This window comes from Quercus robur, chromosome 10 (assembly GCF_932294415.1).
Source record: "Quercus robur chromosome 10, dhQueRobu3.1, whole genome shotgun sequence".
Classification (NCBI taxonomy): Eukaryota; Viridiplantae; Streptophyta; class Magnoliopsida; order Fagales; family Fagaceae; genus Quercus; species Quercus robur.
The window spans coordinates 3331421-3359265 of NC_065543.1; the positions used below are offsets into that span (position 1 = coordinate 3331421).

General features: G+C 40.0%; 2 protein-coding genes and 1 pseudogene across 3 annotated transcripts; 1 reads left to right on the forward strand and 2 right to left on the reverse strand.

The window, feature by feature from the left end:
* Window positions 1-1610: 1610 nt before the first annotated feature.
* On the forward strand, window positions 1611-16000 carry LOC126701458 (2-alkenal reductase (NADP(+)-dependent)-like; annotated as a pseudogene).
* LOC126701456 (uncharacterized) lies at window positions 9802-12033 on the reverse strand. The gene is made up of 4 exons (XM_050399571.1): window positions 11142-12033; window positions 10882-11061; window positions 10411-10808; window positions 9802-10327 (listed from the first exon to the last, which is right to left on the reverse strand). Exons 1-4 carry the CDS (start codon window positions 11932-11934, stop codon window positions 9917-9919), a joined length of 1782 nt encoding a protein of 593 aa, XP_050255528.1. The 5' UTR covers window positions 11935-12033; the 3' UTR covers window positions 9802-9916.
* LOC126701457 (acetolactate synthase small subunit 2, chloroplastic) lies at window positions 15747-27845 on the reverse strand. 2 transcript variants are annotated; one of them, XR_007647367.1, is made up of 13 exons: window positions 27542-27845; window positions 26458-26671; window positions 24820-24903; window positions 24626-24694; window positions 23839-23922; window positions 23576-23722; window positions 22526-22612; window positions 21325-21429; window positions 21096-21218; window positions 20349-20501; window positions 17317-17382; window positions 16745-16974; window positions 15747-16057 (listed from the first exon to the last, which is right to left on the reverse strand). XR_007647367.1 is itself a non-coding variant. In XM_050399572.1 (12 exons), exons 1-12 carry the CDS (start codon window positions 27793-27795, stop codon window positions 16891-16893), a joined length of 1470 nt encoding a protein of 489 aa, XP_050255529.1. In that variant the 5' UTR covers window positions 27796-27845; the 3' UTR covers window positions 16555-16890. The 2 variants fall into 2 exon arrangements, 1 of the variants encoding a protein (XP_050255529.1); XM_050399572.1 differs by lacking the exon at window positions 15747-16057 and having other exon boundaries at window positions 16555-16974.

A 27845-nucleotide genomic window follows, 5' to 3' on the forward strand; every position in this document is an offset into this window, starting at 1 on the left:
TAAATAATTCATTTAAGATTCTTAGGAATAAACCAAACATTTTCATCTCTCATTTCTAAGAATTTTAAGAGATTCTTAATGAAATCAAACATAGAAATAGCTACATTTCTAGGTATCCAGATTTCAAGGAATCACATTCCTAGGAATCTAGATACCAGGAGTAATATGAATTCCCCCATACCAAATGCTACATAAAATTGAAATTTCAAATATATAGGCATTATACTTATATTTATAAAGAAAAACAAATGCTACAATTAAAATTTTATATAATAATGTAAACTTAATGTAACATGTTTCACGTGTTCCATAGAATGTAGGTATGCATTTTTTTTAATATTCTTAAATATGTTCAAATTAGTGAACTAATTACGGTATATTTAAAAAATTGTAAGATTTAGGTACAGTACTTAAGTGTTATTCCTTAGGTTCTTCCTTTAAGATTTTGTTATTTGGTTTTTTTCTCATAGGATAGAAGTATATATTTTTCTTAATTAAGTGGCCACATGGCAAAATCTTAAAAGGGAAACCTAAAAAACAACACCTATGATACTATACATAAGTTTCGTCCCTTAAAAAAATCCTTTTAAATAATGTCTTCTCTATTTATATAAAATAATATTATAATTATGTAATTTAAATCTGTATATTAAATTACATTTTATACATATATATATATATATATATATGTGAGTACACAACTCGCCATTAAGCAGTTTTTGTCCGCTTTGGGGAGTCAGTCCCTCACGGTTTTGTCACGAAGGGGTGGGAGCTAAGGATTTTTGCCATGAAGTGATTTACACCTAGGCTCACCCCAGTCCCACATCGCCTAAGTAACCCTCCCACTCATGGTTTATAAGCTTCTGGAGCGACCATGAGTGTACCACTACTACATGTGTAGTAGTGGTACACTCATGGTCGCTCCAGAAGCTTATAAACCATGAGTGGGAGGGTTCTCCAACCGATGTGGGACTAAGGGTGTCAAGCCTCAAAGAAGGTGAAAATCCCAAAAGACCACACTCGGGGCCGAGGACAAAACCGTGAGGGACTGGCTCCCCAAAGCGGACAAAAACTGCTTAATGGCGAGTTGTGTACTCACAATATATATATCATTATGTATTGTTATTGAATGCAAAATACATTATATTTTCTATTATAGAAAACTTATAAAAATAAAAATTCTTTTAAATAATACATATACTATTTAATCTATGAATTTTACATTATATTATTATTAAATAATTATATTACATTTTCTCAGACATCGCCTAAGTTTGCAACTAGTTGATAATAGTTGTTATGAACTAATTCTCTACCTGTGCATCAGCTAGGCAAACCACGTGGTAAGATTTTCCAACCAGTACATGTACATAGCTTGTAGTTTACAAACTTACAATGAGAGCTCATAGAGTGGCCAAATAGATAGTAAGATACCACAGCCAGCTTTTTCAACCCTTTTGACATTGTTCACTCTTATTCATCAGTTTCATCGCTTCTTACTCAAACTCCTATATTACAGTACTCCTGCTATATATAAGACTAGAATACACAAAAACTAGACCTCTAGGTGAAGTTCTTGCATACTTACATTCATAGAAGAGAGTTTAACAATGGCAAGTCTTGGAGAGGAAGTGAGGAACAAGCAGGTGATTTTGAGAGACTGTGACTGGCTTTCCCAAAGAATCAGACATGTGCGTGACCACTACCAGTACCATAAAACTCAAGGTCCCTGAAGATTCCAATGCAGTTTTAGTTAAGAACCTTTACTTGTCCTGTGATCCCTCCCAGCGAGCCAGGATGACAAAGTATGAATCTTCCTTCTTTGTTTCCTTCAAGCCTGGTTTGGTGAGTGATCATTCTGACCCAGTTCCTCATTTTACTTTAGTTTTGTAACTCTTTTGACATCTTTCATGTGAGGTTTAACCATCAAAATGTTAAAGAGACTGTATCAGAGCCTTTTGCATGAACTTTTTCAACTATTCTTTTTGTGCATATTATATGAAGAAATTTATATAATTTGGAAGTTATGGTCTAAAATGTTTAACTTGCATCCTAATATTCGCTAGTCAGTCATTTTTTCTTTTGGAAAACAAAACTAAGTCAAAGGACAGATTTCAAAAGGTGCTGAAGATGCTACCATTCATTAAAATGTTAGGATTTTGTCTAACAATTAATGATTGTGGGGTTTAACGATTCGTCTTGTGGCGATATTGAGTACTTGGATTGATGATTTTGACTTGAAACCAAGCAGCCAATTAGAGGATATGGAGTGGCAAAAGTTTTGGATTCTGGGAATCCAAACTTCAAGGAAGGTGACTTGGTTAGGGGAAAAACCGGGTGGGAAGAATATAGTCTCATTACAACAACCAAAGAGCCACTGACTAAATTGAACACACCGATCTGCCTCTATCCTACTATACTGGAATTCTTGGTAAGCTGCTTCTGCTTCCTATCTTTGAAAATACTAGTATGGTGAAAGTTGCAAATTATGATGATATATATGATCATAAGGACTATGATCATAAAAAAAATCATATGGCATATATAAGATATTTCTTGACTTTGATTTACATTCCAATGTACTACCCTCATTTTATTCAGATGCTGATCAGTTAGTTGTCAAAAACTAATTTTAATTTATTTCTATTGAATATATATATATATATATATATATATGAAGATGATAAAATATTGGGCCTAATGGCTTACCTTAATGGGCCTGACGGACTGGGTCTCTTGGGCCTGTGTGATGATGGTCCTAGCTTCGAAGGCCCATCATTGACTGACATTGTAAGGGCCCATGATCCGAAACGTCCATAGCCCAGAAAGACCCCATGATCCGGAAATGGGAATCCTTGCTCACCACGCTTAGGAGAATTGGGAGTAGAGTCCCACATTGAAAAGATGTGGAAACCAAAAAGGAAAAGTCAACCCTTTAACACTATAAAAGGCATAATACCCCTAGAAATCGAGGTACGCTTTAATTGACCCTCTCTAACGCTCTAAGTAAAACAGAACAATTCTAACTTGACCGTCGGAGAACCTTTGGCCGGCACCACACCGGTGCTCCCTGAAGGACGTCCGTCGATTGTTCTTGTCGTGCAGGTTCGATTCGAGTCGCGAGTACGGTGTGACCTATTGGTGACAATTTTCGACGTCATCAGTTGGCGCCGTCTGTGGGAACAAATCGACGTTTCCTAGACAAAAGAGTTACATGGTACTCACACGCTCGATGGCAACCACAAATGACGTCCAAGAAGAAGCCCCTACGACTGCCCTTGAGAGACAGGTCAAGACGCTCGCCGCAGCCGTGGAGCGCCTCACCAAACAAAACCACGACCTGGAAGAGCAGCTGAATCAAAAGAGTGCGGCGGTGAATAGCCAAGGAGAAGATCAAGAAGGGAACAATGAGGAAAGGAGAAATAATGACGGACCACAGGAGAGTAACGCCCCGAGCAAACAAGTGCGACGGGACGCTAGCATCCCATCAGTGACGGATACAGCTCCACAACCCATCATCGCGGAGATGCAGGCGATGAAGGAACAGATGGAAGTCCTGATGAACGCTCTCAAGGGGCGAGTGTCCAGCGATCTTGACGACCTTGTCAACCGGACTGACTCGCCATTTACGGCGTCCGTCAATTCCTTCCCCCTGCCGAGTAAGTTCCGCATGCCGAGTATGGACAGTTATGACGGAATCAAGGATCCCCTCGATCACCTAGAGACCTTCAAGACCCTGATGCACCTTCAGGGAGTGGCAGACGCAATTATGTGTAGGGCATTCCCTACAACCCTGAAGGGCGCGGCAAGGATTTGGTTCAGCCGACTAACACCAAACTCCATCGGCACCTTCAAGGAGCTGAGCGCTCAGTTCACTACGCACTTCATCGGAGGACATCGGTATAAGAAGTCCACAGCTTGTTTAATGAATATCAAGCAGAGAGAGGAGGAGACGTTACGGGCCTACATATCATGCTTCAATAAAGAAGCGCTCTCGATCGACGAAGCCGACGACAAGATATTGGTGGCGGCGTTCACGAACGGGCTGAAGGGGGGTAAGTTTTTGTTCTCCCTATACAAAAACGACCCAAAGACCATGTCAGAGGTGCTTTACAGGGCCACCAAGTATATGAACGCTGAAGACGCACTGTTAGCCCGAGAAGACAGACCCAAGAAAAGGGACAGACAAGAGGACCCCCGACAGGACCAGGGGCGGAAGAGAGGACGGATGGGAGATCGGAGGGAGGACAGACGTCCAAAACCAATGGGCGGACGGTTCACAAGTTTCACTCCGTTGACCGCCCCGATAGACCAAGTCCTAATGCAGATTAAGGACGAAGGATCCCTGACGTTTCCGGGAAAGCTGAAGAGTGATCCCAACAAAAGGTCCAGATACAAATATTGCCGCTTCCACCGTGACTATGGTCACGACACGGCCGACTGCTATGATTTGAAGCAACAAATCGAAACCCTTATCCGACAAGGGAAATTGAAGAAGTTCGTCAGTAAGGAGAGAACGGATCAACCCCCGCAAGAACAACACCCCCGTCGAGAGAACGAGCGACCAAGGCCCCCATTGGGGGACATAAGGATGATAATTGGAGGAACAGGTGCGGCCGGATCGTCAAAAAAGGCTCGCAAAACATATCTTCGGATGGTACAGAATGTCCAGTTGGCGGGTACAGTGCCAAAGATGGCAAGAAGGGAAGGCCCCATTATCGGGTTCTCGGAAGAGGATGCAAGGCGCTTACACCATCCACACGACGATGCCCTCGTCGTCACCTTGCGGGCAGGCGACTACAACATCCACCGAGTGTTGGTCGACAACGGTAGTTCGGCCGACATCTTGTATTATCCGGCGTTCCAACAAATGAGGATTGATAGGGAGCTGCTGATACCAACAAACGCCCCGCTCGTTGGTTTCGGAGGGAGTAGAATATTCCCTTTGGGCCCAGTCACGTTATCGGTGACAGTAGGAGATTACCCACAACAAATCACCAAGGACGTAACATTTTTGGTGGTCGATTGCTCGTCAGCCTACAACGCTATTATTGGGCGACCCACGCTCAACTCGTGGAAGGCGGCAACATCAACTTACCACTTGATGATCAAGTTCCCAACAGAGTATGGGGTAGGAGAGCTACGCGGAAGTCAAATTGCCGCACGAGAATGCTACGTAGCTATGATGGAGGTGGAAGACCAAATCCAGGCCTTGAACATAGAAGAACACCGAACGACGGCAGAACCTACAGAGAAGCTAGAGGAGATAACTCTCGACAGTTCCAATCCAGACCGAACCACCAGGATCGGAACGCTTGCCAAACCCGCAATCCGTCAAGAGCTCGTAGCTTTCTTGAGAAGCAATAAGGATGTGTTCGCCTGGAGCCATGACGATATGCCAGGAATCGATCCCTCGGTCATGGTACATAAGTTGAATGTGTTGCCCTCGTTCCCACCCGTCCGACAAAAGAAGAGAGTATTCGCCCCGGAACGAGACCAAGCAATAGCGGAAGAGGTCCGCAAACTCCAAGAGGCAAGCTTCATCAGGGAAGTCTACTACCCCGATTGGCTGGCGAATGTGGTAATGGTAAAGAAAACGAGTGGCAAATGGCGGATGTGCGTGGACTTCACCGATCTTAACAAAGCATGCCCCAAAGATAGCTATCCCCTTCCAAGGGTCGACATCCTAGTGGACTCGACGGCTCAACACCAATTGCTAAGCTTCATGGATGCTTTCTCGGGTTATAACCAGATCCGCATGCACGAGGACGACCAGGAAAAGACTTCGTTTGTAACCAGTCAAGGACTCTTCTGCTACAAAGTAATGCCATTCGGTCTGAAGAATGCAGGGGCAACATACCAGAGACTAATGAACAAGATGTTCGCACAGCAAATCGGGAGGAATGTCCAAGTTTATGTCGACGACATGCTGGTGAAGAGCCGGAAGGAGGAAGACCACTTGGAAGATCTCAAGGAAACATTCGGCACACTTCGATCCTACAACATGAAACTCAATCCAGGAAAGTGCGCATTCGGTGTAACGGCAGGCAAATTCCTAGGGTTCATGGTATCTCAAAGGGGGATTGAAGCTAACCCGGACAAAATCCGAGCCATAATGGAGATGGCCCCCCCGAGAAACGTGAAGGATGTACAGAGCCTTAACGGCAAGGTAGCGGCATTGAATAGATTCGTGTCGAGAGCGACGGAAAAATGTTTACCCTTCTTTCGAACCTTGAAAAAGTCATTCGAGTGGACGAACGAGTGTCAGCGAGCCTTCGAGGAGTTAAAAACCTATCTATCTTCACCGCCTCTACTGAGCCCCTCGCAACCAGGTGAAGAGCTCTTCCTCTATTTGGCTGTCTCCACTGCGGCCGTCAGCGCGGCCTTAATCAGAGAGGAGGACAGGGCACAGAAGCCTGTGTACTACGCCAGCCGAGCGCTCCGCGGTGCCGAGGAAAGATACCAACCTATGGAGAAACTCGCTTTTGCGTTGGTCACGGCGGCTCGCAAGCTCAAGCCCTACTTTCAAGCCCACACCGTGAACGTAATGACCGACAAGCCCTTGCGAAGGGCACTAAGTAATCCTGAGGCCGCAGGTCGACTGACGCTGTGGGCAATAGAATTGAGTGAGTTTGACATCAAGTACCGTCCACGTGTGGCCATTAAAGGACAAGCTGTAGCCGACTTCATAGCAGAGTTTACGCATGACGCGGACAAGGGGGCAGAAGAACCCCCCCAGTGGAACATCTACACCGACGGATCATCCAATAAGCGAGTTGGAGGAGCCGGCATAGTATTGCTGTCACCTGAAGGAGATGAGATTGAATGTATGGTCCGTCTCGACTTCCCCATTACCAACAATGAAGCAGAATACGAAGCGGTAGCAGCAGGACTCGACCTAGCCAAAGCCGCCGGAGCTGAAAGTGTGGTCGTGCATTGCGACTCTCAAGTCGTGACCAATCAAGTAAACGGAGATTATGAATGCAAAGGGGAAAGGTTGAAGAGATATCTTAATCAAGTGAGGGCTAGAATCGACGGGCTAAAAGCAAAGTTCGTCCAGATCCCCAGGGGAGACAATGAGCCCGCCGATCGGCTAGCCAAAGCCGCTTCAGCAGAACATATGATAACACCGGGTAATGTACTTCCCTTTGTTCAAATCTTTCCGCTAATAGACCCCGACAACATGCAGGAGATACGCTCCGAAAGAAACTGGACTACGCCGATAGCTTCATACTTAAAGGACGGGATATTGCCTGAAGAGAAGGAGGCAGCGAGAAAGCTAAAAGTCTGAGCGGCAAGGTTCGTCTTGATAAAAGACACTCTTTACAAGAGAGGTTTCTCCCGTCCTTACCTAAGATGTCTCGGGGTTGAAGAGGCAGACTACGTGATGAGGGAAGTACACGAAGGAATATGCGGGAATCATTCTGGGTCGCGGTCGTTGGTGCACAAACTGTTACGAGCTGGGTATTACTGGCCGACCATGCAAAAGGATGCTGAGTCCTACGTTAAAAGATGCGACAAATGCCAGAGGTTCAGCAATTTTATCGGACAGCCAGCTGAAGAGCTAACCCCCATAACGGCTCCATGGTCGTTCGCTCAGTGGGGACTGGACATCATGGGACCTTTCCCAACGGCGATAAGGCAGCTAAAGTTCTTGGTAGTGGGTATTTATTACTTCACGAAATGGGTAGAAGCGGAAGCCTTGGCCACCATTACAGAAAAGAACATTAGAAGTTTTGTCTGGCGGAACATAGTATGTAGGTTTGGTATTCCTAGAGTCCTTGTCTCAGATAACGGGAGGCAGTTCGATAACGGCCCCTTCCGTGATTTCTGTACACAGCTAGGAATAAAAAACCACTACTCATCACCCGCCCATCCTCAGGCTAACGGTCAGGTTGAGGTCACAAACCGATCCCTGCTAAAGATTATCAAGACTCGGCTCGAGGGGGCAAAGGGCATATGGCTAGAAGAATTGCCAAGCATACTGTGGGCGTATAGGACAACGGCGAGGACTCCGACAGGAGAGACACCGTTTCGACTGACATACGGGAGCGAGGCAGTCATCCCAGCAGAAATTGGGCTCACAAGCTACAGGGTTCACAACCACGACGAGGGAAGGAATGACGAATCCATGAGGCTACAGCTGGACCTTATAGATGAGGTCAGGTCGGCAGCAGAACAGAGGATCGCTAGATACCAGGATCGCATGTCCAGACATTTCAACTCCCGGGTCCGACAAAGAAGCTTCCAAGTAGGAGACCTCGTACTCAGGAGGGTCATGGGTACAACTAGAGACCCTGCACAGGGAAAACTCGGCCCCAACTGGGAAGGACCCTACAGAGTCACGTCGTGGAGAAGGAAAGGAACATACCACCTGGAGACAATAGACGGAGAAAAGCTACCACATCCGTGGAATGCCGAGCACTTGAGGAAATACTACCAGTAATAGCGACACGACAACCAGTTTCTCTTTTAAGACTTTTTGGCATTATTAACTTTTTTTGGCACTGTTTAACTATTTTTGCTACAATATTGTCGTGCCTTTTTTAAGCCCAAGGGGGCAGGCACTTTTCCTTTACGCATTTCTATAATCAGATGCAATTTTGATCTTCTACTTGAATGTATGTCATTGCAATTGTCCACAAAGTTAACGGAAACAATAGAAGTCCACAAAGTGGACGGATCATCCTACAGGGATGATAACCTTAAGTCCACAAGATGGACGGATATGATATGAAGTCCACAAGGTGGACGGATCATCCTACAAGGATGATAACCCTAAGTCCACAAAGTGGACGGATCATCCTACAGGGATGATAACCTTAAGTCCACAAGATGGACGGATATGATATGAAGTCCACAAGGTGGACGGATCATCCTACAAGGATGATAACCCTAAGTCCACAAGATGGACGGATAAAATATGAAGTCCACAAGATGGACGGATCGTCCTACAAGGACGATCACCCTAAGTCCACAAGGTGGACGGATCATCCTACAGCGATGACCTTAAGTCCACAAGATGGACGGATACAATATGAAGTCCACAAGATGGACGGATCGTCCTACAGGGACGATCACCCTAAGTCCACAACGTCGACGGATCACCCTACACGGATGATAACCTTAAGTCCACAGGATGGACGGACGCGAAATCTGAGTCCACAAAGTGGACGGATCATTAAGGTGATGAAACATAAGCCCACAAAGTGGACGGATCACTAAGGTGATGAAACGTGAGTCCACAAGGTGGACGGAACGCTAAGGTGATGAAATAAGTCCATAAAGTGGACGGATCACTAAGGTGATGAAATCAGTCCACAAAGTGGACAGATCACAAAGATGTTGAAATACATGAAATAAAGTCCCAAGGTGGATGGAAATAATAGAAGAGCGTGTTCTCAAAGTGGACGGAAGATAACTACGTCAAAATTTTTACAAGTCCATTAAATACGCGATATATTTAAAATTGATGTACAACGCCACAAAGTGGACGGTCCTCCTAATAAACCTCTCAAAACAGACGGAAAAGGAAAATTCTCAACGATGTAAATGCTCAATCAACACAAGATAATAAGTCTACAATGCGGACGGAGTGTCACAGACAAATATTCTCACAAAAATCCTTCCTCAAGAAGGGAGACGGAGCTTTAAACAGAATACCAAACAATTATAAAAAGCATATCTGAACATTAAGCAAAAAGCCCCAAAGGCAAATGTTTAATACAATTAAAAAGAACGGATTGTCTTAAAATGTGAATAAAAAAAAAAAAAAAATGAATTACATAAGACGTTAAACTTCCTTTGGTTCAGCAACTGGGACATCCTTCGACGGGGCGGACTCTCCGTCTCCTTGAGCAGCACCGTCGCCAAAAAGGTCCTCCGTATTTTCGGAGGCGACGGGGAGGGCAAAAGTCTAGGCTTGGTCCTCAAGTTTGACCATTGTCAAATCCAGCTCTGGATAAGCCTTCTTGACTTGACGGAGAGAATCATCGAAGCCTTGAAGGAAGGAGTCCGACAGCTCGCTCAAACAGGACTCCGAGCATCGATACTCCTCGACGGCTGCCACTTTCGCCTGACGGAGCTCTTCTTTGAGTTGTTTGATCTCAGCCTCTTTATTCTCTAAGGCCGTCAGCGAAGTGGCCGTCTTCTCCTCCAGCTCCTTCCTCGCCTGCTCAGAAAGCTCCAGCTTCTTCTCCATCTTGGACCTCCATTTATGAAGTTGTCCGAGCTCTTCCTCCATCTGCTGCGCCTTCGCGCGCACCCGGTCCAAGGTACTCTCACGGTTGAGACACCGGTCAAGTAGTCCCTTCATCATGACCAAGGACTGCAAATAGAAAAGAGACCGTCACATAATGTAAGTAACAACAAGAAAGAAAAATAAAAACTTATTTGACAAACATAACCAACCTGAGCGACGGCAAAGAGGCCCGTCTCCCCCATGGCCTCCGTCGAATGGTTTCCCAGGTCTTCATAGTCTTCTGCCGTGATGATGGACGACAGCTTCTCCAATGCATACTTGGAGTCATCACGGAGAAGGGAAGGAGGTTTCTCTTGCTTACCGTCTGGGACCGTCATCAATCCCTTACCCTTCCCCTGCTTCGCTGGGGTGACGGCCTTGTTACCCTCAGCCATTAAGCCAACCACAGGTTCAAGAGAGACCTTTGGTTGCTTAAATGGACGGTCGGATTTTGTCGTCAGTTTCCTCTTAGGGACTGAAGCTGACACCTTAGGAACCTCCTCGCCGGATTCCCTCTTCTTGACGGCTTGGGACTTGATCAAAGCTCTCCTCTTTGCGTCATCCATCTCTGTAAATAATGACGGATGAAATTAAAACAAAATAAAGCCAAGTAAATGGCAAAGTAAAGTCGACGGGCTTACGTCTATGAACTCGCTCGTCGTATCTTATTGCTTCTTGGGTGGGCTCAGGACCGTCGCAGTACCAATGTATGGTCCTCGGGTTCACCAACTTAGCCCAAGTCCTTTCCTCCGGCGTAGTCTTCTTGCAAACCTTTTCAAGGAAGCTAAACTCCTCGAGGCTGACTTGAGGGCGCCGTCTACCTGCAAAGAAAAATGATCAAGATATACACATATAACTGGACGGATATGAAAGGCAGTACAAAATTTAGACGGATGCATACGTGTCTGATTTATAACTGCCCAAGTTGTGTCGACGGGCATGTACTCCGTCTCCCCTGGATGGTTCATCCATCTGTCACCCTCCAGGAAGAAGTACCGACTCTTCCAGTCTCTATTTGAGTCTGGGGTCTCAAAGATCACCTTCAACAAGGGGCTCCGACTGGCAAAACTGTACATCCCCCTTGATCCAGAAATCTCGTCTGGACGGTAACAGTGAAGAAATTCACGGACCGTCAATTTCCTTTCCCCGTTTGACATTGCACCGTAAAGAATCTCCATGGCTATGAAGACCCTCCAGGCGTTAGGGGATATCTGGGTGACGGACAACCCCAGATACTGCAAGAGTTCCCTATGAAGTGTAGAAAGCAGGAATCGAAGTCCAGCCTTCAATGCCTGCTCGTACACTCCGACACCGTCTACCCCTTCGTAGTAACACTTCTCCGACACATATGGTAGACGGATGGAGACATAGTCTGGGATTTGGAAGTTGGTCCTAAAGGTGCTGAAATGTTTCTCCCTGATGACGGATGTAAACCTATGCACAGTCCACTCTGGCAACATGATGAACTGCCTTAGTCCATCAGCGCCTACAACGGACTCCAGTGGTTGATCCCCGTCGTCATCGGAACCCTCTATTTCGACTATCTCCACATCCTCATTTGTTGAGGATGAAGAGGAGGCAGACGGACTCCTATCTTCGCCGGGGCTCTCTTGGTCTTTATGACCGGACGGGTATACATCCTCGTATTCCGTCCCATCACGAACCACCGACTGGTTACTTGACGCACTAGACATTTCCTACAATTGACAATGAAACCTAAGACCGACGGGTTTGAAAGTGTTGACGGGTATGGAAAGCCTAACAACAACGCATGGACGGAAATGTAACTTGACTAGAGTAAATTAAAAGCACTTACCAAACTTAGCAGAGGATAGGTGACGGTTGGCGTAATCAACAGATATTTGTCCTCGACGGGTTGCTCTGACAAGGCTGACGGGTTCGCTCTGACAAATGTTTTCTGAGTGAAAATTGAAAAATGAGAGAGTGAGGCGCCTTATATATATAGGAGGTGCACGGAAGACGAAGCGACACTTCGATCCCATACAACGACCATTCAGAGAGCGACACGTGGCATGCGTAATAAATGCTGACAGCCTGTCCGTACGTAACAACAGACTTGTACCCGTCATGTCTCCGTCAACGGGGTGAATCTTACTATGACGGGTTGACCCATCTGGAACCGTCGTTCTATCTTGCCTGATTCCGTTATAGATTGACCGTCATACCCATACGTAAGGACCGTCACCCCATTGATCCTTTGACCCAAAAGGTGACGGACCATTGGGGTGAAGGGGGCAACTGAAGATGATAAAATATTGGGCCTAATGGCTTACCTTAATGGGCCTGACGGACTGGGTCTCTTGGGCCTGTGTGATGATGGTCCTAGCTTCGAAGGCCCATCATTGACTGACATTGTAAGGGCCCATGATCCGAAACGTCCATAGCCCAGAAAGACCCCATGATCCGGAAATGGGAATCCTTGCTCACCACGCTTAGGAGAATTGGGAGTAGAGTCCCACATTGAAAAGATGTGGAAACCAAAAAGGAAAAGTCAACCCTTTAACACTATAAAAGGCATAATACCCCCAGAAATCGAGGTACGCTTTAATTGACCCTCTCTAACGCTCTAAGTAAAACAGAACAATTCTAACTTGACCGTCGGAGAACCTTTGGCCGGCACCACACCGGTGCTCCCTGAAGGACGTCCGTCGATTGTTCTTGTCGTGCAGGTTCGATTCGAGTCGCGAGTACGGTGTGACCTATTGGTGACAATTTTCGACGTCATCAATATATATATATTTTCTGAAAATAGAACTAACCCATTCCGACTAGTAATGTGTATATAGGTTTAACAGTACTAATAATTAATATCTTAATTACATTGTTGGCTTAACCAGTCGAAACTACTTGTTGGAAATCTAGCCAGGAGTTGTGCCATCCTACAGCAATTCTAACAAAGTTTAATTCACATATTGCTAGTATGCTTTCTAAGCATATGTCCTATTTGATTCCCAAAGTTCTGCATTGCATCCATTGTATGTAGGTATGCCTGGAATGACTGCGTATGTTGGATTTTATGAGGTTTGCTCTCCTAAGAAAGGAGAGTACGTCTTAGTTTCAGCGGCTGCTGGAGCAGGTTGGTCAGCTTGTTGAGCAGTTTACAAAGCTGTTGGGTTGCTATGTTGTTAGGAGTGCTGGAAGCAAAGAAAAGGTGGGTCACTGCTTATGAGTTCTCTTAAGTGTCAATTCTATAATGCTGTGGGGTAGTTACCATCCTGTGACTGCAAATTGGTTTGGAGTGATTAATGATTGTTTAGTGTTGAAGGTAAAAAAGAAATATGAGTGGATATTCTTTATAATATAATGTGCCTGATTCTGAAAGAAAAGCAACAAGATTGTTATCCTTTTCTGCCCTCAAATCTAGTATGCACCACAGGTTGAATTTCACAACTCCTTTTAAAATAAACAACATGAAGTCCAAGCAATTGATTTTTTAGGATTCCCACATTTAAATTATTTGGTAGATATACTAATACCCTACTCCACCCATCTAGAAATCTTGGTTCAAACACTTCCCTACCAGGTGAAAGATGCCTTTTATTTGCATTTATTACGGTTCTTTCTTCATGAGTATTCTAATTGTAGCATTCTTATTATTACAAATAAATCAATTTCCATTTTTTTCAAAAAGTAATCCAAGATTTTTTGGTTCCTATATTAGTTTTACAATATATTACTAGATGCAGACACACCCAATTTGGACAAATATATATGTTTAATGTCATAAATTTGCAAATATGGACATTATACAATTGAGTAATGTTTGTTTGAAGACACAAAACTCCTGTCTGCATCAAATTAGATATTGATTGTCTTACCAGAGTGCACAACCTCATTAACCAGATTCGTTTTTACTTTCTAACTTTAGGTTGATTTACTGAGGAACAAGTTTCAGTTTGATCACGCTTTCAATTATAAAGAAGAGCCTGACTTGAATGCAGCTTTGAAAAGGTCAGTGAATACATCTTCCAGGCAGAACATAAAGCACCATTGTCTAAGTTTTAGGGTGAGTTTGGTTTAGCTTTTTGATATTGTGCTTTTTGAAAAAATAGAGGTTTTAAAAAGTATGATATGAAACTGGGCTTTTTATAAAAGTTAAATGTTTAGTAAAAACTGTTTTTTGAAAAAACTGAGTGTTTGGCTAACACTTATAAAAGTGGCAGTTTGAGAGGTAAATTACCAAAAATGACAATATATATATAAGAATTTACTTCATACTTAAATCAACTACTTCATATACTTACTCAAAAATCAATTTTTGAGTAAGTATATAAGGGATTTTAATTTTAACACACCATTTAAATTAATTTTTTCTCATCAACATTAACTAGTAACAACCCATAATTTAAGATTTATTGTAAAAATATTGCAATAGTATTTCTCAATTTTAATTTCTTATTTTTTATTTTATTTTTCCCTATCTTTTTAATTTTTTTTTCATCCACACATTTCTTTTATTTATTTTTCTCTTTTTTTCTCCTCCACACATGTAACTCTCTATCTTCACTTTTACTTTTACTTTTCTTTTCTAACATTATCCACTCTAGAACATATGCGTACCAAAAGCTCTCTCTCTCTCACTCTCAAACAGTTACACACACAAAGATCACCGGCGGATGTTCACGCATGCCTGTCCTCTTCCCAACCATTGCTTGTCCTCCTACCACACCGCAGCTCAGATGGGCCAGATTTGTGTTGTCTTTTTTTTTTTTTTTTCCCGGTTTGATTAATTTTGAAATTGTGATTTGAGTTTGTATTTTGATTAAGATTGAGTTTAGAGATGTTTGAGAGAAAAAAGATCTGAAATTATTTTGTTGTTAGCCATTGTAAATATTGAGTAAAAAATATATATGACATATTTGGGTGTGAGGAATCTGGCGTAAAGTGAGCTCCAAAGAGGTGTTATCCTTTGATTTATCAAAGGGTAAAATTCAATTTTCAATAAAATATTTGGACAATTTGGTAATTGAACACTGCCTCTAACGGTAATATTTATGAAACGCACATTGGCTTTTGCAAAAGTTTTTGAGAGCTGTCCACTATTAAAGTGCTCTTCCTTCACATTTCAAAACGCAGCTTTTTAGAAAAAAACAACTTTTAAAATCTTACCAAACGCACATTTCATTTTTTTGATTTCAAAAAGTATGTTTCAGCTTCTAAAAGGTGAAACAAACGCACGCTTAATCAGAGTTATGAGATTGACAGTGAGCTAAAGGCCACCAATTTGTATGGACTAATAGTCATATACAATGCATTGAATTTTATTTGGTTAGGAATATATGAAGGTTTTAATTTTTGTTCTTCTATTTCAATTTTTCCAGTCTGATTCTATGGCCAATATATATGCTGCATTGTTTTGTCAGGTACTTCCCTCAAGGTATTGGTATCTACTTTGAGAATGTTGGGGGTAAGATGCTTGATGCAGTGCTACTAAACATGAGGATTGGTGGCCGCATTTCTGTATGTGGGATCTCGCAATACAACCTTGACCATCCTGAAGGTGTGCACAATTTATTGCAACTGATAGTGAAACGGATCCGCATGGAAGGATTCCTGGTTCCCGCTTACGATCACCTTTATCCAAAGTTTTTGGAGTTGGTTCTACCTTACATCAAAGAAGGGAAGGTTATATATGTGGAGGACATAGCTGAAGGCCTTGAGAGTGGACCGGCAGCTCTCGTTGGACTCTTCACAGGCCGCAATGTTGGAAAACAAGTTGTTGTAGTTGCTCACGAGTAACTTACTTCATGTACATCTTCATTCCCCTAAAGCTATAGGTCCTTGGAATGCTATCACCTGTAAAAGTATGCACCTTATACTTCCAAAAGTTTTGCACGGTAGTGTTTTGTTACCGTGTGAACTAGAAATATGTTTCCTCAGCAAATGTTAAATTTTAGAACAAGCGCTCAGTCTTTCAACCACGATACTTTAACATTGGAAGTATCAAGTTCCTTTTAGATCTAATTTTCTAAACAAGGATGATTTGTGATCAGAGCAATATCATTTTTACATGAGTCCACAGCTGAAACCACATTTATTAACACCAATCACACCATGCCAACTCAAGAATTATGAAAAAGACTGAAAAAATTGTCTCTAGACTAATTGTTGTTAACAACAGTAGAACATCTGTGCCTGGAGAAGCATCCTTAAACAGAAAGGCTTGCTTCTAAAAGTATCATAGATGAAAAAACCAATTATCTACCATGAAAGCAAATAAAATTTGGTGTTTTTTTCTCATCAAAAAAAAAAAAAAACCAGATATTTTTTGGGACAGACCAACTATGGTAGAGTGAAGAAACAAATCAAAACAATCATGTACAAGAGATCTAACATGAAATTCTGGCCTGTTCTCTTACAAAATTTTCTGTTGCAAAGCAAAATTGACAGTCTGACATGACATATATAAGAACAAACAGCCACAGACCCCCACAAAAAAATTAAAACATATTAATCCAATACACACAAGCTTAACACTAGTACCTTGAGGCTGAATTCCTTTGGCCCCAACTTCTTTCCATTTTACCCTTTCCTTGGTCAGACAAATATATACAGAGACTGAATGCGCAGATGGATAATTCACTCAAGTTTCTCCAACACTGCCAGAGATGCTTTCCCAAGTTCTCAAATTATAATGGAAATGAATATCCACGAAGGTGCTTGGAATCCACACCTGACTCCCGGACAAGTGCTATCCGCCCAGTTCGCGCCACCTACAAAGAAGAGGAAGAAACATCACAAAAATCAGTATAAATTTGTCACATCGCATGAAGGCACATTGTAAGGATACAACAGAAAATCATAACACTCCCCAAAATAAATAAAAAATCCCACTGAAGCTACAACTGAAAATTCATTTCCAGTTGATAAAATTTATGACCTCAAGTGGATCCAAATGAAATCAGAATTTTTGGAACAAACACTTTCAATAGATGTTGTATAGGAATCGATCTTGGCCACTTAAGACAGAACAACTGGCTCAGATAATAAAGTCAAAATTCGATCCCCTAGAAAATTCTAGAATACACCTAAAGTTTAAAGATTGGAAGACAAACCTCACAAATGCCATAGGGCTCTAATAATCTCTGCAGCGCAACCATCTTGTCCAAATCCCCCGTAAGCTAATATTCAAGTACCAGAAGCAAATTTTATTAGTTTCAACAGTTAAAAGGGCCTAAAAAAAGAAAAGAAAAAAAAAAAGTAGAATATTCATTTTATATTAACAGCAGGAAGATAAACTCCAATAACACCTTTTTAAAACTAACATCCATTTTCTTTGTCGCAATCACATATATTATGTATTAAATCTTCAAAATGGCCACTAGATTCATCTGACACGCAGACAAGTATAGAAAAAGAAGAGTAGGGAACTGCAAAACATGTCATGCTAGTAACAATTGTAAAGGCATATGATAAAGCTTCTAATAAACGACCTGTAGTAGAGCTGTGACAGTTGGCTAAACTGCAGGTAGCTTAAGTTAGGTGTGAGGAGTGGAGTTAGTTATTGATGCAAGTCCATGTGTCAGCATCTAATCAGTCTATACATGTGTCAGTATCTGATGTGTTTGTGTTAAGAGTTTGTTAGGGTAATTCCACACTCTGCAGAGGTGGTTATTGAATACATATTGGGGTCTGTAACCAGAATCAATGCAATCAAGAACTAGAATTCCATTTATCAAATTCTTCTTCCTTTACTCTGTTTTTCTTGTTCTGCATTTCCTTTCTTCTTCTTGTATTGCTTTTCAACAATAATAATTTATGCAGTAAATCAAATAATTCTCATTTTGGAATAAATGATAGCATAAGCCAAAGAAAAGAATTATGATAGCCTTGAAGAATAATGCATGTTATTGCTAATTGCATTAACCGGGGAAAATGGCACATAAAGTGTATGCAAACATTATTATATTTATACCTTCCAATCTGAACATGGATTGGACACTAACAAAGATAAATTTCTTGCCTATCTTCAGGATCCTTCGGCATTGACAGACAGATCTGACCAATACAAGTAGAGGTGGATCTGGCAAGTGTTAATTAATGATTGCATACTTATCCAAGGAAAAAATCTATGATAGCCTTGAAGAATATTTCACATAATTGCTAACTGGATTAACCAGGGAAAATGGTACATAAAGACTAAAGAGTGTGCAAATATTATCATTTGGGAAAAGTTACCAGATGGCCTAAGGATAGGAAATACTTTTAGAAACTTTTATGGGAAAAGAGAAAATCAACTAATTATTTTGATAGCTTTTTACATTTCCCATGAATATGGTATCAAAACTTTCCTAAAAAATGTCCTAAGGGCACCCGTTAACCGGACCCTTCTCATATTTATACCTTCCAATTTGAGGGTGGATTGGACTCTAAAAAAGATAAATTTCTAGCCTTTCTTCAGGATCCTTGGGAATTGGCTGACAAATTTGACCAATATATGGCAAGGTGGGTTTGGCCAGTATTAATAAATTATTTTTAGGCAAAAATACGGTGTTAGTTCCTAAAATTTACCAACTGAGCGCTTTTGGTCCCTAAAGTTTCAAATGAGCCTATTTGTCTCTAAAGTTTTAAAAACAAGCATTGTCGGTCTTTCTGTTACATGTCATGAAACACATGACCCATTTATTTACCAAAATTAAACCCAATTTCTCCCGAATCCAAAATCAAACCCACCAACCCTCTCCACACTCTAGCAGCGGCTCGTCCAAATCTGGATCTTTGACAAATCTCTGGCTGGAGAGATAGCAAATCCTCCCCCTCCGACTGTCACACATATACGAAAAACCCAACTATGAATTGGGTTTCTAGAGAAGGGAATAACTGGAATTTAATTAAATTTGATTTAGTGAGGTACAGAGGTTGGTGGAAAAAGGATATGGATAAGGGAGAGAGGTTTTTGTTTTTTGTTTCAATGGAGATGATTTTATTGATTTGTTTGTTAAATTGTTTTACTTTTCAACAAAAATTATCTGCGGAGGAATTTACAACTTAAGCTTGTAACTTCATATCCTGATTGTGATTCTTCTTAGAAATGCAAGATAAGATCTAACGAAAAATACCCAAGTGGTTCTTAGTTCTTTGACTTCTTTTTATTTTTTGTTTTTGTTCTCTTTCGGATTCGGTTGACGTAAGAACTACAATGTTTAAATGATGTGCACGACAAGATGATGGTGAGTTACACAGATCAGACTTTTGTTGTCTTGTACTCGTCTGAAATGGGAGGGCCTGGGTTGACATTTATGTGTGTGATAGCTGGATGTCCAGATTGGGGAGGAAGTGGGTGGGTTTGATTTTGGTTTGGGCAAAAATGGGTTTGATTTGGGTTAATAAACGTGTCATGTGATTTGTGACATGGAGGAGGATGATAATTTTTAATATTAAAAATGGTGCCACATCACTTGAAAAATGGCATGTCTGTCAATGTTTTGTTAGTCACATAGGTAAATAGATTAACGGTCGTTAACAAAAGGACCAACAGTGATCATTTTTAAAACTTCAAGGACTAATAGTGCTCACCTAGTAAAGTCTAGGGACCAACACTATATTTTCGTCTTATTTTTAATTTGGACCTTTTCTACTTATCCTTTAAAAAAAATTATTAAAAAAAAAAAAGCCATTCCAGCTAAGAGTGATAGGATAGCTATGCTTTCTATCGGATCTCTGCACATGCATCTGAGCGTTGAGTGTTGTTTGGAGGCCCTCAGAGAATAACTAAATCAAAAATTAAATATTTTAAAAAAAAAAATTAGTAGAGAGACTTCTTTGTCATTACATCTCTACAACAGCTGCAGATTACTCTTTTTTAAACAATCTGTAGGGCATAAGTGTGGACTCTGAATTTTGACCAATTACCTCCCTACTAGGAACTAATGAGCTACAAACATGGACTAATGCAAAGAGTCAACAACGCCACCTCTTCACTCAATCCTAATTAGCATGCAACTTGCAAGGTCTTCAGTGCAACTCTTGCTCAACAAAAAATTCTCACATTCTCCCATCAAATACTTGATGGCATCAACATATACGGTCAAGAGATACAATAAAATAAAACTTGAATGGAAATCGCTGTAGGAATTATAAAAATTACCTCAAGCGTTACTGTGTGATCAGACACATCAACAGCTTTGGCCCTAAAAATGTTGGCAATGTCAAGTACATCCCGTCGAGCAGTAGCATTGACAGCAATCTTTATCAACATTAATTCGCGCTCAGCAAATGGCAAATTGGTAATATCATGAACCTGAAGGCAACATTAGTTAGAAATTGGACATTGAAGGAATCATGCCATAAGAGTTTAGAAAGGCTGAAATTTATGAATCCTTCAAGGAGACCTCCTCACAGCTAGTCCAAATTACCAAGATAACAAGACCAGCAAGAACCACAAAAGCATCAGGACAAAGGTTCCAACTGGAATTTGTCAGATATAGAGTGATCCACTATGATTGGCCATTGTTATCATACAAGTAAAAAGAACAGGAACCTACAGAAAATTAACCTCATCTAAGACATATATGCATACTTTAACTTGGGATCTAGAAGGTAATGGTGAAACTTTTAAATCACCATAGCAAGGCAAGGGCAAGTTCTCTTCCTCGGAAGATCATGGATAGGTCCCACATCATCAAATATATGCAGCATACTTAAGTTTATATAGTATATGTGCTTTATTAGGTTATTGGGTTTTAGTAGCAATTAGTTTGCGCTTAGTAGTCAAAGCCTTGGGAAACTGTGGCATTACATGCAATCCTTCCATGTATGTTAAAACTATGCCATATTACATAAGTATTTACATATTTAATGCAATGCATCCTTCCTCATAGTTGAGTATCCCCACCTCATGAAGATCTACTAGCTTATAAAGTTGCAGCACCAACTTGCTAATTGATTCATCTGTTCCGGGAACAACAGTTGTAATGCGAGAGAGCCCCTCAACTTCAGCACGTCCAACAGCCAAACTCTAATATGAAGAAATAAAGGAAAGTGAGCAAGCAAATGAGGAAACCTTGCAAACAAAAGCATTATTAATTTTACAAGAAAAAAGGTAAGAAAAAGAAGCAAATTACCTGAATGTTATAGCCCCTTCGAGCAAAAACCCCAGTAACAATGTTCAGAACTCCAGGAAAGTCATTTACAAGCAAGGATAAGGTGTGCGATCGAAGTCCATTTGTCTGAAAACAGCCCCGAAATTAATTTGCATGACATAAAACAACTAATGCTAGTAACCACTTTATTTCAATATCACCAACTGACAGATTGTCACATGGCTAAGTCTCAGTCATAAGCAATAGGCAAAAACTGTATGCAATATATAGCCCTTTGACATCAAATACAAGTATGAATAAACACTCAAAGCTAAAGTCAAAACTTGTAGATGACAGTGTTCCACTAAGCCTCACTGTAAATTCCTGAAAAAGCTCATAAACCTTTCAAACTCAAATTATGATATCACAAGCTTTTTAGCAACCAAGGTTGTTGACTAAGATGCCAAATATTGTATCTGATTATGTATGAGCTTCCAACTAGAATCAATTAGACTCAACTTGGCGTTTCTTCAAGTTAGATGGTACACATAGCAAACTACCCATTGCAATCAGGGTTCCTTAGAAAGACAAAGGTAAAGAAACTCAGGCAACAATTTGATAGTTTACTTGTTGTAATACATAAATAAAAATCAAATTCAAAGTTGACAATGTCATCTACAAAACATCCCACAAGCATCAGCAGCTAGATTCACCCAGAAGGTACCAGAATGCTTGGGAGAAATCTTGTCTTTCACGGGCATGAAAAGGTGTAATACAATGCAATCAAATGCATATTTCATACGTTTCTCAAAAAAAAAAAAAATGCATATTTCATACCAAGAAGCGCCATAATCATATTTTCTTAGGAATTCTATGGGAGCCCAAGAACAAATTTAATGGCTCTAGAATGCTGTGCAGCAGTTAAAAGTGAAGTGGTCCATAGCAGCTTTACCATGCGTTCAACTCAACTAATTAATTCAAGTCAGACTACGCAACCGTGATTAATTGAGTTCCCCAACTGGCCCATTCTTCAGTTCTCAAGAACTAAACTAAGATGGCAAATATCACTCAAAACTAAAATTAATAGCCTTTAATTAAGAAATCAACTATTACATTTTAACTTCCAAAATAAACAATAAGAACGGATGACACAAACAAGTATTACCCAAGTTGGACTATGATTCCAAGAAGAAGATGAAGAAAAGAAAAGAAAAGGATCATAACTATCTATAAATTATCTTACGTCTTCATCATTGAGAACACCCCAGTGAGCATCAAGAACTTGATTGAATGCAAATCCATCAGATGTCTCCACAGGATAAACATCACCCTTCATGAAGAAAAAAAACATATGAGATACTGAATAAAAATTCAAAATGATAAATACTCCCTCCTTCCCATAATTAGTGACTCATTGCATTTTGCTTGCCCATTAAATATGTCTACATGCAATAGTAAAAAATTACTTCTTTTTTTGAAGATGTGGAACCTCATCAAGGAAAGGCCCCTTGGATCCACCTCTAGGGAGTAAACCATAAATACCCGATCCCACCTGCCAGAACCATGTATAGCTCATCCTAAGCCTCCAACCACTAGGCTACATCCTAACAGGTAAAAAAAATTACTTCTTTTTTATCAGCAATTTAGGAAATTTTTATTTAAAAGTTTGAGTTAGTCTTGATTGTTGTTGTTAAAATTTGTGCAAATATGAATTGAGCCACTCATTATGGGATGGGAGGAGTTAATAAGTAAACAGAGAGGAGCAGGAAAAGGAATAAATTCAGAATAATAGGACAAATAATTAATTTCTTTAGTAGAGATGCCATGATAAATGTGTCAAGACTGTGGTTTGGATGTACAAATATTATAAAAAAAGTGTCAAGACCTTCATGCAGGGACATAAATATAGAAAGAAAGAAAGAAAAAAAAAAAAATTGTACACTATACAGTGTGCTTAACAAGGCAAATGTAAAGATATATTTATAATTCAATTACAATAGTCTCTATTAAGGATAATAAATATACAGCCAATAACAGTGTAATAAAAAATAATGCTTAGAACCACTACTTACCACAAATCAAATCATAAAGTCCAATCTGAAACTCTAATTATTACAAATTTGTACCAATGTCAGATTTTAAAAATTATCTATGCAAAGTATTCAAGCTAACATCATACACCATACCCCAAACAACAAATAGGTAAATACCAAAATTATTCTTTCTTAGGTACTACCCCCCTTCCCCCGCAACAACCAAAAATAAAAAAGGTAAAGATTAGACAAGCTCATACTCCTGCAGATACGTCATTTCCACCATTGAGCTCTGCATGTTCAAGAGGACCACGGGTAGGCATTGTTACTTCAAGATCTGGATATGAAGCTGCTGAGAATCGCCAAAATGGAGCAGATGCACCCATTCTTTCCCTTCTTAATGCAATCTACTAAGTGGAACAGTTTCAAAAATTAAGACTTGGAATGCATGTTCAAATAATAAAAAACCAATGTTTCATAAGAAAAGAGAAAAGAACAATGACTTTCAAGGGAAGTTCTGAACCTTTCCAGTTCTGGCGATTTCTTTGATTCCAAACTTGCTTAAGTTCCTTTGCATAGCAACCATCTTCCCTGGATCTCCAGTTACCTTTGTAACATTCAGAATAAATAATTTGTATTAAGGACCTTATAACAGCAATGAAAATAAGCAAAACTGTATACAGATGCTCAATTAAATATGAGATCTAATTAGATCCAAAAAGACGCACACACAATTGACATTGTCTACCTCCACTAAAAACCTCAAACAAGTTACGCACAAAAAGTATACACCTAGAAAGCATCACGAGTCCAATAGAATGAGATCAAGATCAAAAATACAGAATTACGCTCCCATCACATCATGCCAAGTTTAAAATTTTGCAAACATTCAATTGTAATATTATTGTATATCCAGTGACAAAATACCTCAAGGTTTCATTTGCTAAGTTGATGTGCACTACCGACAATAAAAGCTGTCCTGGATGTGATTTAATGAACTTTTCCCAAATCATGAAGCACAACTTCCAAGATTCCATAGAGAGGATCATTTAACGAGCTGCAGCCCAAGAAATTCCCCACCAGTTCCAATTTGTTAACAATATTCAAACTTTAAATGTTAAAGTTATGATTTTCCAAGTTTTAAACAAAGCCTACTAACCAATAACCACACTGATATGCACACTCTATCACACACAAGCACACAAAATTATAAATGTCAAACAATGTAAGAGTTCAAGTTTTTGACTGCTCAGAAATGTATAGATAATATATGATATAAAAAGGAAGAGTAGAATAACGCCAATCTTCACCTCAATTGTTAGAAAGTGTTCTGAGATATCCACAATCCTTGATCTGAAAGTGTCCACTAACCACATAATCTGAAGATCAACCAAGTAACAAGGTTTTGTTATCAAAGAAAATGGTAACAATTAAACGCATAAAACTTCTATAGATTCAAGAAAACTCTCAATGTTCAGCATTTAGATAATTACTATGTAACTACCTCAGCACGGTACTCTGGATTTGCATTAACTTTTATGAGCATTAGCTCACGTTCTACCTGTGGCTCATTTGATATATCTTCGACCTGGTTATCAAATCAAAAGCCACAAGTTAAGAATTTTGGGATTTTATACAGGTAATAATCTGAAAGACCAAAAAAGTAAAGTAATAAAAGATGGGGAAAAAACAGATAACACAAATAAGTCAAGAGCTACCTTTTTTTTCATAAGGAATTTTTTAGAAAAGTGTAAAAGGGGCACAACCCATATACACAGGGTATATACAAGAAATACACCAAAAATTATCAATTAAAACTATAAAAATCAATAAATTCAAGTAAATTTTAAAAAAGAAAAAATTTTATGTGGAAGTCATCCAATAATATAAAGTCCTCAAGAACACAAGCTTTACCTCAAAGATTGATTTCTCACACCCTGAAAAGCTATGAGTGCTTCTTTCTCACCGAATGCACCTCATAAAACATAAAGGGATTGCATTCCATGTATGTCTATACATTATGATGTCAACCACTTTCCTTTCCAAGAAGCCAATAACTCAACCACACTTCTTGGCATGACCCACTGAATTCAAATGAATGTAAACCATAGCACGTAACTGTCTAGAAACAGAACAATGGAGGAGTTCAAGATCAGTAGTGTCTCCATTTTCCTTGCACATAACACCAATCTACTACAATAATCAGGCGATACCTCAAATTAACCATCATTATGATTTTCCTCCCAATGCCATTGTCCAACTAAAAACGCCACTCTAGTTGAGACATTGGTCTTCCAAATGCCTTTCCAAGGAAAAGACAACCTCCATTAGAGTTTAAGACTTACAGAAAGTCTTCAACTCAAACACACAGTGTTTTGAATAGTACTAACACAATGTATCCCCTCCACTCTTCCCCACTTAGTAGAGTAGAGAGTGTCTAGAAAAGAGACTAGAGACTCTAACTCCCAATTGTTCATTGCTCTAATAAAAATGACATACCAATGAAGATTTCCAATAGATGACTTCATGTAATCTTCCACTGAAGCCTCTTTATTCCAAGAAATTCAAAATAATCCTGAAAAGGCCTCCTTCTAGACCTACTCCCCACACTATAATCATGCCAAAACTTATTGCTAGTGTTGTCACCCACCTCAAATCTATTGAACCTAGAAAAGTTTCCCAACCCTGCCTTCTTTTTTGTCATAAGCTAACCCCATATTTCCCATTAGCTACATTTGAAACAACCCTGCTCCTCTTCCCCACCCATTTAAGCCTTAGCCATTCCCACATGAATGCCTGGTTAAACATGACCAGATTCCTAATTTCCAAACCTCTAGATTGAATCAATTCACAAATCTTCCATTTGACAGAAAACATTGACAACTCTTAGGGTTTGATTGTGCCAAACAGGATTTTACATATCAGGAAGCCAGTTATACACAATTCTAAAGGATAATCTTAAATCTTAAATCTATACATGATTCTAAAGATAATGATTTTTTATGGGTAATTACAAACACCCAGGTGCTTAAACCCATGAAATCCCTTCCACGTTGCTTTTAAAAGGGGAAGAGCTGCCATTTGGGCAAGAGCTTAGCTAAAAGACAAAGTGCAAAATAAAATTCAAGAGCTAAGTTTTAACCTTTATAACATTCACAAGCTTCTGAAGCTGCTCCACAACTTGGTGTAGCACACTTTCAGTTCCAGACACAACTATTGTGAAAAGTGCTTTGTCCCTGTTCAGACCAACAGCAAGGGACTCAATGTTATATCCCCTCCTTGCAAAGACCCCTGCAATCCGATTTATCATTCCACTTTCATCTCCAACAAACACTGAAATTGTGTGCCGTCTCACCCTGGATCAAGAACAGAACGCAGTAGTGTAATTAAGTAAGGAGACCAATTTAAGTGTACTACAAACAAGCAGAACTTAACTACCTAATGATTCCATTTCACCCAGACATGAGTAATCACATTGTAAATCATATAACTTCTATAGAGAGCAAAAGATTAAAAGAAGTGAAAAGCTTCCTTTACATTTTGAATCTTCAAAGAGGGGGAAAAAAAAGCGCACACACACAAAAGATAAATCCATTATTTATGAAGTAAAATTTAATAATGTTACATTTGTACCATACCATGGTAAAAGAAACTGAAAATCATATCTTTCTTATTTTTCATAAGTTTGACAGTGCCACTCCTTATACATAAAAGGGATATTCTTGGATTATAAAAATTTTATTAAAAAAAAAAAAAAAGCACGACCCACCAAAGGAAGCAAAAGCCAAAACATATTTACAGAGCCAACACATTAAATATATACATTTTTTCAAATTTTGACCATTATTTAATAGAAAATAATGGCAAAGATATCAATTTAATAGAAAATAATGGTCAATTTAATAGAAAATAATGGCAAAGATATCAAATTTAATACAAAATAATGGCAAATATATCAAATTTAGCAAAATTCAATAGAAATCAGCACAATCCAATTGAACAATCACAAATATACCACAACCATATAACCAATTGACATCACTTAAACATAGAGATTACAGAAAATGAATGACCCACAAACCAAAACAAGAAAAATTCAACAAAAACAATCGAAACCCAGATGACCAATCACATTCAAACACATGCAACCACAACCAAAAAACCAAAAGATTAAAAAAAAAAAATTGATATCAAAGCAAAAAGTGTAATTTATTTATTGTACAAACTTTGATCGGGACGAGGAAGGATTAGAGCCATTAGATGAAAATGCAGAGCCAGCGATATTCTCGTCCACGTTTCTTTCAGAGACCAACACCGCCGTACTCCTCCTTGACCTTGGCTCATAGTTGAGAGGTTTTGAGAGAACCCCAGAAAGCTTTGATGGGAAAGCTATGGCTGTTGAGAAAGCTGGGTTGAGAGAAGCGGCTGAACGAGGGTTCGGAGTGTGAAATGTTGAGGGTTGTGTTGCAATGGTCGCCATGTTCAACGAGAGATAGAGAAGACTGAGGCTTTGAAAAAACGACAACGGAG

Excerpts from the sequence above, each read along its gene's own strand:
- LOC126701456 (XM_050399571.1), bottom strand. The coding sequence starts at position 11,934 with ATGTCTAGTGCGTCAAGTAACCAGTCGGTGGTTCGTGATGGGACGGAA. Across the intron at positions 11,062-11,141 it reads GGCAGTTATAAATCAGACAC|GTAGACGGCGCCCTCAAGTC; the intron begins GTATGCATCCGT and ends TTTTCTTTGCAG. Across the intron at positions 10,328-10,410 it reads GCCTCTTTGCCGTCGCTCAG|TCCTTGGTCATGATGAAGGG; the intron begins GTTGGTTATGTT and ends TTCTATTTGCAG.
- LOC126701457 (XM_050399572.1), bottom strand. The coding sequence starts at position 27,795 with ATGGCGACCATTGCAACACAACCCTCAACATTTCACACTCCGAACCCT. Across the intron at positions 24,904-26,457 it reads AGCTTGTGAATGTTATAAAG|GTCGAAGATATATCAAATGA; the intron begins GTTAAAACTTAG and ends TTTGATAACCAG. Across the intron at positions 23,923-24,625 it reads AACACTTTCTAACAATTGAG|GTAACTGGAGATCCAGGGAA; the intron begins GTGAAGATTGGC and ends AATGTTACAAAG.